Source organism: Lampris incognitus, chromosome 14 (assembly GCF_029633865.1).
Source record: "Lampris incognitus isolate fLamInc1 chromosome 14, fLamInc1.hap2, whole genome shotgun sequence".
NCBI lineage: Eukaryota > Metazoa > Chordata > Actinopteri > Lampriformes > Lampridae > Lampris > Lampris incognitus.
The window spans coordinates 10,983,059-10,994,092 of NC_079224.1; the positions used below are offsets into that span (position 1 = coordinate 10,983,059).

The 11,034-nt window shown below is 44.4% G+C and overlaps 1 protein-coding gene across 2 annotated transcripts; it reads left to right on the top strand.

Moving 5' to 3' along the window:
• The first annotated feature begins 284 nt into the window (after positions 1-284).
• On the top strand, positions 285-9,187 carry rabggtb (Rab geranylgeranyltransferase subunit beta). Of its 2 annotated transcripts, XR_008811350.1 has the most exons (10): positions 285-305; positions 679-786; positions 909-1,106; positions 2,336-2,441; positions 2,804-2,856; positions 2,986-3,096; positions 3,580-3,705; positions 5,166-5,315; positions 5,983-6,253; positions 7,870-9,187. XR_008811350.1 is itself a non-coding variant. In XM_056293202.1 (9 exons), the coding sequence occupies exons 1-9, from the start codon at positions 303-305 to the stop codon at positions 6,121-6,123; spliced, it is 996 nt and encodes a 331-aa protein (XP_056149177.1). In that variant the 5' UTR covers positions 285-302; the 3' UTR covers positions 6,124-9,187. The 2 variants fall into 2 exon arrangements, 1 of the variants encoding a protein (XP_056149177.1); XM_056293202.1 differs by having other exon boundaries at positions 5,983-9,187.
• The last annotated feature ends 1,847 nt before the right edge of the window (positions 9,188-11,034 follow it).

Below are 11,034 nucleotides of genomic sequence, written 5' to 3' on the forward strand. Positions count from 1 at the left end.
AGCTAGAAAAGCGCTATATAAAAGGCCCCTGATTGACTGATTTATTATTTAGTTAACATGTAAAAGTAAATCACGAGAAATACACTTGCGATGCACACAGTTTTAGAAAGAGGAAATAGCGGAAAGTAGATAAATGAATATTAAAACAGCAGCTGTTTTGGAGACCCATGAGGACATTTCCAGCAAGACGTAAGACCTGCACGGGCTGCGGGTTCTTGAAAGTCGCGCTGATTCGTTTAACAGCACGCACCGGAAGTGACGTATGTAAACCTGCGACTCCCGATCATGCGAAAAATTGCAGAATGGTAACCAGAATGTTGTGTAACAAATGTCATCTAACGTTTAATTGGGCTAATGAAGATTATAGATTATTTAGTCTTGGCTGAGTTGTCCGCTATCACGTTGTTGTTTAGCGTTTGTTCGACCTTTGTTTTTGTTTTGATTTTTTTTTTTTACCGGCAGTCTGTGGCAGGTAGCTAGCTAGCCACCAGTAGCTATCGTTAGCCCACAGATCGTTTTCAGCGTAATGTTGATTTGATGGTTAATTATTTTGCCTTTCGCCGTGTAAAGTTAGAATACTCAGACTGTCTCGATAACACATTTTATCGGTATATGAACCCGTTGGATCGGTGAAATGTTCAGAATTACCGACCTGTTTCTCTTTTTTTATAATATCAGGGTACTCAAGTGAAAGATGTTGTCCTCAAGCCTGACGCCCCACAAACGCTGCTCTTGGACAAGCATGCAGACTACATCGTTGCCTATGGCTCTAAAAAGGATGAATATGTAAGCGAAATCAGTATCATGGTTTCACAGTCTTGTTTTTCTTTTTGGTCAGACAATTTTGGGCAGGGAGTGTCACAGAAACTTTCCCCCCTTTTTATATATTCCCGTTTCTGCTTCTCAAGGAATACACGTTGTCGGAGTACTTGAGGATGAGTGGGGTCTTCTGGGGGCTGACGGTGATGGATCTGATGGCCCAGCTTCATAGGATGAACCGTGACGAGATTACAGAGTTCATCAAGGCCTGTCAGCACGACTGTGGAGGCCTCAGTGCCAGCATTGGACATGATCCTCACCTCCTGTATACCCTCAGCGCAGTTCAGGTTATTACATTAAAATCTTCTTTCCCTTTCAGTTTCCTCAGAACACATAATGAGAAAGTTCTGTTTGATATTCTGCACTTGTTCTGTTTTTTTTTATTATTATTTTTGTGCTCCAAATACACTATTATTTTACTTTGCTTTTTTTTACTCTTCTAATAATTTATTTAGTATTTTATTTTGCACTGCTTTAAACCTGTTAAAATTTATGCCTGTCTGTTTTTTTTTTAGTTTTTTTTTATTGAATGTCCTTGGAAGTTTATGTTGGAACTGTATGCTAAAATCATTTTAAGTGCACATTAGATGCCTAAGAGGAGTATCTCAGAATATAATATGTACATGCATGTTTTCTGTCCCCATTTATTCCTTGAAACAGCTTACATTAGAATTTTTCATCTATTTAAGTGTTGATATATTTCAGGGCTTCTCAAAGTCCAGACCTCGGTCCACATCCGGACCGAAAGGCAAGTCAATCCAGACCCAGCCCATACCTCGTCTTATGAATACGATACGTTATTAAGTGTAACATTTTCTATTTTGTGTGTTGTTGCTGCTGAGTTTACACTAGAGAATTAGCTTTAGGGGTGGGTGCAAAGTTTTTATTGCACTTACAGTGTAGTTGTTGTCAACTCGAGTAATGCTATCCTCACTTCACCTGGTTCACTGTGTCTTCTACTCTGCTCCGTGTGTGGGGGTGGGGGGCGGGGGGCATCACAAAGAGGAGAGGAGAGAAACTAGTCAGAACATGAATGGCAAGTAGCTTACCAGTGCGCGAGTTCTCGTTAGGGTTAGAGCCAGTCAGAGGCAGGTAAACAATGCCATTTTCCCCACTAGGCTGGAATGTATTTTACCTAAACTGACTTTCTTGAGGTTGAATGTATGTTGTTTGAAAGTTATAAGTTAATTAAATGTTTTGTTTTCGCCAGTCATTCTGGATCTCCGACCTTGAATAAAACTCAGATGCAGACCTTTGAATAATAAGTGTGAGAACCCCTGAAATATTTCATTCTCTAGAGTTGCCTCAGTTCTTGAGGGTTTGGGGTATTGCGTTTTCTACTGTAGCCACTGTATTATTCAGTTTTCATAAAGGCTGCTTTCAGAATCTCTCTACCAGTTTGCCAGTGGAATCGCATGGTTTCTCTTTAAGACTCTTTATGTTCAATATCTCTGGGTTTCAGCTTTCACTTTAATTTTTGCTTCAGTCTGTTTTAAATTTCTGATCCCTCCCTCAGATCTTGTGCTTGTATGACAACGTCGATGTGATCAATGTGGACAAAGTGGTGGAATACGTTAAAGGACTACAGCAGGAAGATGGCTCATTTGCAGGGGACAAATGGGGTAAATAGGGATTACAGTTATTTCTGTTTTTTGATTATTTTTTTATTTACTGTCAGGAGATTGGTATTTCTTAATGGAACAATGTTGGGAGATTCAAAATAATTTCATGACGATCTTTGAAAATAATGTAAAATGCAAATTCATAATTTTACTTCAAGGCTGCACGTCTTCCAGTTTTATATTTTACAGGTAGCAATGGTTTATTTTAAGAACATGTATTATTAAATTGATAGTTCTCTGGAACCCTGGCTAGTTGAAATTCTCAGTTGAGAGAACCCGAGACTTATATTTATCTCCATGATTGTGTGCTTTAAATACTGAATATGACATCATGTCACTCAATGATTATTCTGTCTCTACAGGAGAAATTGACACAAGGTTTTCCTTCTGTGCTGTTGCCACTCTTGCATTGCTGGTATGTGCACATTTGGAGTGTGCAGTTTTGCTTTGGGTTGCATCATGCTTTATAAGACTGCTTTCTGTATTTTTCATTCAATAAAATGTGTGATTTGTGCATGACTATTTGTCTCCTGTTCATCTCAAGGGCAAGTTGGACGCGATCAATGTTGACAAGGCTGTAGAGTTTGTCTTATCCTGTATGAACTTTGATGGGGGATTTGGCTGCCGGCCTGGTTCCGAGTCTCATGCCGGCCAGGTATGTCTAGTCCAGTTTATAACTCAACTCTGTTAGATGGGCTTTGCAGAATGGTGTCCTTGTGAATCTTCAGCAGAGAAATAGCAACTCGCATTGTGTTTTGAGTACGATTTGCACAATTCAGTGGATTAAAACACAAAATATGGGCTGGCAGGTTTGCCTTTGTGGAAGAGAAGATGACTAATAACTGAAGTGATTCATTCCCTGACAGTCAGGGTGGAGGCTGTCTTCAAGCTGTAGGCTGATGACTGGAGGATAGCTGCTTATACATTTATTATACCCTTGAGCAAGGCACTGATCCCTAAACTCTCCACACAACCCCTTTGCTCCATACATTTAATGGAAGCCATATGTGTTTTGTATCTAGGGGAGCTATTTCTAAATGTGTGTTGCTCTTACCTTGCAGATATTTTCAAATTAAATAACCATCTTCCAAACCTTTCCAACCAAAATGTGACTTGTTTTATTCTTCCTCTCCCTCAGATTTACTGTTGCACAGGATTCCTGTCCCTTACCAGTCAGCTTCATCAGGTGAATGCGGACCTGCTGGGCTGGTGGCTCTGTGAGAGACAGCTGCCATCTGGGGGCCTCAACGGACGCCCTGAGAAGGTTGGTGTTATGGCTGGTAGTGGATTCTTAGTAGAAGGTTTGGAGGCCAGCTACTGTTGAATACACCAAAAGCGTGGCACTGCAATTTAGGTGGTTATCGAGGTTACTTATATAGAAAGTGTCAAGTTGGCATGGTCAAATTGAAAAGGCTTAGTCATTTTTTACACCTATGAACATTTATATATGTATGGACATTTATAAAATGTCCTCAATATTGTAAAAGAAATTAATGAATAGCTATAGAAACACGTCATATATAAATATGTAGGCTCGTCATCCTTGCTTTCACTAATGAAAAGTAAGATCTCGGGGCATCCAGGTGGCATGGCGGTCTGTTCCGTTGCCTACCAACATGGGTCTAGGCAGTTCGATTCCCGTGTTGCCTCCGGTTTGGTCAGGCATCCCTACAGACACAATTGGCCGTGTCTTGCGGATGGGAAGCCGGCAGTGGGTATGTGTCCTGGTCACTGCACTAGCGCTTGCTCTGGTTGGTCGGGGTGCCTGTTCAGGGGGGAGGGGGAACTGGGGGGAATAGTGTGATCCTCCCATGCACTACGTCCCCCTGGTGAAACTCCTCACTGTCAGGTGAAAAGAAGCGGCTGGCGACTCCACATGTATCGGAGGAGGCATGTGGTAGTCTGCAGCCCTCCCCGGATCAGCAGAGGGGGTGGAGCAGCGACCAGGATGGCTCGAAAGAGTGGGGTAATTGGCAATGCCGCTCTGACCATCGGGGGGGGGGGGTCTGCAAATGTGCCATGCTGCGCCACTTCCATCACCACATCCTTTTCTAGCGCATACTCCAGCGCTTCAATTTTGTAATTTGTGATGTTGGGCTATGCAAATAAAATTGACTTGATTTGACTTCACAATTGGGGAGAAAAAGGAGGGGGGGGGCAAGAAAAATCAAATCTCATCAATCAGTGCTTTAAAAGTAACCGAGTATTCAAAAATATCAGCAAAATATCTGTCCACCTTCTCTTCTCAGGTAACTGTAAATGTGCACTGTAATTCCAGTGTAGATAATGCCCGTGTTTATGCTGGCATTCGTTTTTGCTCTGCATATCTTCGATTGTTTGTTTTCATTATCAGCCAAGACACTGTACCAACATTACCAACCACCAACCTTACAAAAATGAATAGAAACTTGTCCATTATGAATAAAGTGAACTGAAAAAACCTTTGGGTTTTTTTTTGTCACATTTTTTGGCATTCACAGAGCCTATTTGTTCTTTTCAGTCTGAAGTGATGGAAGCACACCTAATTTGTGTCGTTTTCTCCTTTTTGACATTTCAAGTTTGATTTAATTTGCCTTAGATGGACACTCACCTGTGGTGGACTAGATTTTGTACCACTTATTATGAGTGACTCATGTTTGGCTGAGTTGTTTTCAGTTGTGTGACTCATGCCACAATAATGCACTGTCCTTCTGTTTCCCTCCCATACCTCTGTGTCCTGCTCAGCTTCCAGATGTGTGTTATTCATGGTGGGTGCTTGCCTCACTAAAGATCATCGGTAGAATCCACTGGATAGACAAGGCCAAGCTGCGCGGCTTTATTCTGGCCTGCCAGGATGAGGAGACGGGAGGATTTGCTGACAGACCGGGAGACATGGTGAGCTGTTGTACTCAGTTTTTTATTTCTCACATTTTTGGCACGAGAAAAAGTGTTGGGCTTGTTTCTGGTCAAAAAAACATCCTGGGCGTCCTGGTAGTGTAGCGGCCTACCAACACAGGGATCTCCGGTTCGAATCCCTGTGTTACCGCCGGCTTGGTTGGGCGTCCCTACAGACACGGTTAGCCGTGCCTGCGGGTGGGAAGCTGGATGTGGGTTTGTGTCCTGGTCACTGCAGTAGCGCCTCCTCTGTTCAGTTGGGGTGCCTGTTCAGGGGGGAGGAGGAACTGGGGGGTATAGTGTGAGCCTCCCACATGCTACGTCCCTGTGGTGAAACTCCTCACTGTCAGGTGAAAAAAAGTGGCTGGCGACTCCACATGTATCGGAGGAGACGTGGTAGTCTGCAGCCTTCCCCGGATTGGCAGAGGGGGTGGAGTAGAGACCAGGATGGCTTGGAAGAGTGGGGCAATTGGCCGGATACAATTGGGGAGAAAAAGGGGGAAACATTTTTTCTCTCTGTCTCTCTCTTACTCTCACTGTCTTACTTTCTCACTCTGTCTCTTTCTCTCACACATACGGGTTTTTCCAAAAAAGTGTGTCATAAGTTTCTCTGACTCACCCTGTCTCCTCCACACTCTCACCTGGACATGCATTCACTGTGGTACAGGTGGACCCTTTCCACACCCTGTTTGGGGTGGCGGGCCTCTCCCTCCTTGGCGACGAACAGATCAAGCCAGTTAACCCTGTGTTGTGTATGCCCGAGGACGTCTTGCAGAGGATAGGCCTGCAGCCAGACCTTCTGAGCTAACCATCACATGGCATCACCCACCACCACAGGCCTACCCAGCACCCCCTCAGCCGCACACCAACTTCCCCAGGAAACAGGGATTGTTGTTGGGAGCAGAGAGAGGACCACCACTCACGCATGCTACGGTCAGGTGAAGACTAGACACTTGTTTTAGCTGCAGGTTTGCCACAGGTTTCTGCGGACATCGAAGATGAGCTGACTTCGCACAGCTCCACCATGATTCTTCTGAGCCATTCTGGTATAACCCCTCTTCTGTGTACTAAGTTCTAGCTCATGCTGCAAGGGAAGGAACCAGTTTGATGAATCGAATTCAGATCCCTATTTGGAAGGAATTGAATTCAGCTGTTCTGATTCTGATGCTTAACCACTGTTGTGATAGCCAAGGGGAACATTCAGGAACGTCCCACAACATTCTGAGTTGCTTAGATGAGTAACAAGATGTTCTCAGAGGAAAAGCAATTGAACACCTATCAAACTGTTTAGGAAGAGTTTTTAAAATGTTTTTTTTGTCAGCTACCACCATCTTTCCACTTTACTGTAGAGGTGAGTGTATTTGTTCCTCCTTGACTTGAAATATTTTGGTTATGCTTGGAGTAAACCAGTAGCACCATATCCTGGTTCCTTGTCTTGCTCAATGGGAATAGTAGTTGGTCTCCGTTTACTGCCGAGTGCTCTAGCCAGGGTAGTGAAGGCTGTTGGTTGACCAGTGACTGGCACACAAAACAGAGGTGAGCTCAATATGGAAACAAGTCAAATTAAATGCATTGGAAGTTTTACGTGATTTCATTATTCTTGTGTTTTTATTTGTAATTTTCCATCGTCTGCACTCGGAAACATCACGGACCGCCCAAGGGTAAAAACTGGATGAAACCATCAAATCTTGGGGCTCTTTTGGGATTAGACCTTTCTCTGTGTCTCAGCTCAAATAATAGCTTGCCTCTTTTAGAATTAACAGCTTCTCAAAGGTCATCCCCCCGTTCTGTGCAAGCATACTACAAAAATGATCACTGTGCTGATCGGCCTGGCAACAGGAGACTTGTTGCAGCAGAATATCTATTTGCTTTGTTTGTCTTGTCATTGCTTTTTTTTTTTTAATCTCACACTTAAAATATATGTCTTTTTATGGGCGGGGGGGCATGAAGTCAGTGAACTTAAAATTGTTCGGGGACTGGAAGTGTCGCAGGTAAGAACATATGATTATTAGCTTTGGCTAATCAAGATACTAAATGATTTATGCACAGTTACAGCCACACTATTTATTTATTGAGTTCCTGTTACCTGACACAACGTTGTCGTTTAACGGTATTTCTAGAGAGGAGAATGGTCGGAACTGTCCTCAGCACTCGTATCTGTAAGACTGTAAAATGTCTTCTCATGACCCGACACTGTCTGTGACGTCTAATGTTGAACTGACTTACATGTACTTTTTTTTTTATATGTACATTTCAGGTTTGTGTTGAAACCTTTTTGCATATAGCCATATTTATATGGTAACGGATGTGTTCTGTGTCGGCTTACTACACTCTCGTTGCTTGAATGATGTCCACTTGTCAGCCGTATGGGGACTCTTGTCTATTTGCTGGTTATAAGAACGGTCCTTTGCTAACTTAACAGTGGGTAAATAAAGGAACCATTGAAATCATGAATTTTATGTTATGATTAATCACTGTGGGATTTTGCTGCCTAGTTTAGAAACTCGTTTTAGAAACGAAGTAATATGATCATTTGACTCTCGTTTCATTTTAGTCCCGCTGATGAATTCTGTGCCCTGTGATGGCCTGGCGGCCTGTCCGGGGTGTCTCCCCCACCTGCCGCCCAATGACTGCTGGGATATAGGCTCCAGCATCCCTGCGACCCTGCGTGAGGATAAGCGGTTTGGATACTAGATGGATGAATGAATGGTGAATTCTGTTCTGGTGTCAGAGATGAGAGCATGGTTTGAAACAAAACGCTTTTCTGGAATATTCTAAAAAGAAATCATTAAAAACTTAAAGAATGAGTTGACTGAGTCAGGCTTTAACTGCCTAATGAACTACCAGTAATTGGGAAGCAGCTCAAAATACCATGGAGTCCACTTATTTATGCACATCTGGGATAGGCTCCAGCATCCCCACGACCCTGAGAGCAGGATAAGTGGTTGAGATAATGGAGGGATGTGAGAAATTACATCATTAATGTATTTCTCTTTGCAACAAATGTCTATTAATTCCCCTTAAATGTGATTGACCTTATCTTTTTTCCATGGTGAGACTATTGATTGGGCCACCCACTGATTGGGGCAAATGCCCTCAGCTACCACAAAACATACTGGGGGTTTTGCATTTGCACAGATGCTATTACAGATGGGAAAAGGACCCAGACTAAAGCCTACTTGTAAAGTACACAGTCAATCTCTGACGCTGTAGTTATCGTTACCCATCCATCCATTATCCACGCCACTTATCCCAACGGGGGTGGTGGGATGCTGGAGCCTAAACCAGCAGTCATTGGGTGGCAGGCAGGGAGACACCTTGGACAGGCCATCAGGCCATCACAGGGCCCACACACACATTCACACCTAGGGACAATTTAGTACGGACGATCCACCTGACCTACATGTCTTTGGACTGTGGGAGGAAACCGGGGCATCCGGAGGAAACCCACGCAGACACGGGGAGAACATACAAACTCCACACAGAGGACGACCCGGGACGACCCCCAAGGTTGGACTACCCCGGGGCTCGAACCCTCTTGCTGTGAGGCGACCGTGCTAACTGCTGCACCACCGTGACGCCCTGTTATTGTTATATGGGCCCAAAATAAAGTCTAATGATGCAGGGCTCCCAGCAATATTCAGGTGGCCCAAGCTAGTCCTTATTAATGCATGGTCTCCAGCTCTTAAGTATATTGTCTGCTAATATGTGGCTGTAGCTTTAGTCTCTGTTCCTGTGGGTGTTTGATCCATTATTCTGTTGCTATATGGCCTCCCAACTGCAGTGGTGATGGATACAAGGGCCCCAGTTTCTGACTCGCTGTAGCTCATGCACAGATAGCCCCTTGCTTTTACTGTGAAACCAAGCACAAAATAAATAAATACATAAATAAAAACATTCGTGTTTCTATTTCAAGACACCCATTGAATCTTAGAGATGTCCGTCTGTCACTCGAGGCAAGGGGTTTGGAAAACGGTTAATGTAACCCACCGCCCCTATATTGCAAATAAACAGCTAATTTACCAAATTAGCTCTATTTGCATAACCTCATTTGTAATTATGTTCAATTACAGCAGATTTCATGTACAGGGAAAGTAGTTAATAGCGTCAATGGTTCTCATTAAATTCATCTCTAGAGGTCCTCATGCTGCAGAGATACTCAGAGCTGAGGTCTTGACTCAGGCCACTGTGACTAGAGATCAAAATGTAGCTCGGGTTAAATATAACCACTAGATGGCAGTCTCGTCACTGATCTGTGATTAATTAGTATTACTGCAAAGCGAACATTAGGATGCAGCGGATTCAGCTTGCTTATTGATTGTGGCATTGACTAATGTACAACGGGTGATACAGGAATAGCTTTTTCTTCCTTTCTTAGACGTCACCGGGAGCTGACAAAACTGCAGAAGAAGACGACCACCGGTTTCAGTTACACACACAGAATGAAATCACGCCGCGCGTGTCGTGAGAATCTTGTAGTTCATTCTCCTTTGAAATGAACGCGCCTCCATACAACATATGGGCCTAATGAATGTGATGAAGGGGTCAATACACGGATGGATTACCAAACAGGCCTACTGGGCACAGGCCCAGGGGTCAGAGGGCCCAGGGGTCAGAGGGCCCCTAAACCAGAGCCTCTGCATCAACTTTCCATTCCCTGCTGCAGAGTTGAAGGAGTCATCGGTGTCAGCTACAGTTCGCGGTGACTGTGTGTGTGTGTGTGTGTGTGTGTGTGTGTGTCCTGGTTGTGTCTTTGTTAATATTAAAGGTTTTTGTTAATTTTGTTAATGAGCTGTTGGATTTAATTAATCTTACCTGTTCTTCAGTGGTGGAGGTGGTGGTCACCATCCAAGCCCAGGGGCCCATTGTCTCATAGTCTGTCTACAGCTCATTATAGAGGTCTGGCAGTGGGCAAATGCAGGCTGTGGGGCAAATACAGGCTGTGGGCTTTCCTTCCTTTCTTTTTTTTCCTCCTTTTTTTTTTTGGATGCCACATTACATCAATGTTTCACTGGGGTAATTCACCTGTCGCCCCGGAAATGGCACGACTGATATAAAAGTGGTGTGGTTTATGGGTAGGGCAGCATATTATAATAGGGTATTGGACAGATTGATGGTGCTTCGGGGGGCTACTTCCTGTAACATTAGAAGAAGGCAATTCTTTCTCGTTTTTTTTTTTTTTGCCGTGTAATAAAGACAAAACTTTACCTCATCTCTGCTGAGTACAGCCCGATCAGATGGGAATCGACCGAAGTTTCAGATGGTGTATGTTGCGGAATGTGAGAGTACTGTAGCGTGCATGGATAAGTAGACACGTTGGCCGCTGGCTGACGGGTCGGACCCTTTAGTCGAGCGGTCGGCGGTGTCTCCTGCGGTGCGGGCGATACGGGTTCGCGTCCCGGCTGCGGCAGTCCCCCCCCCTCGAATTCGCTACATTGGTGTCAGAAGTGGGATGGTGGTCCGCGGTGGTGTAGCGGTCTAAGCATCGGCTTTGTGTCGATCCAGTTGCCCGCTGGGGATCAGGGTTCGCGTCCCGGTCTCGTCAGCTCCGACTATGGCCGGACTCGATGAAGCAGCAATAATTGGCAACGCTGTCTTCGGGAGGGGGCGGAGTTGGCTTGTGTACGTCACATGACTGCGTCTCTGTGTGTGTAGGAAAAAGCAGAGATTCGGCCTGGAGTCGCCTCGCCCCTTCGTGACAAGGCGACTACGAGACTGC

Coding starts and splice junctions, on each gene's coding strand:
- rabggtb (XM_056293202.1), top strand. Junction 1,107..2,335: donor ATACCCTCAGCGCAGTTCAG/GTTATTACATTA, acceptor TCCCTCCCTCAG/ATCTTGTGCTTGTATGACAA. Junction 3,706..5,165: donor TCAACGGACGCCCTGAGAAG/GTTGGTGTTATG, acceptor TGTCCTGCTCAG/CTTCCAGATGTGTGTTATTC.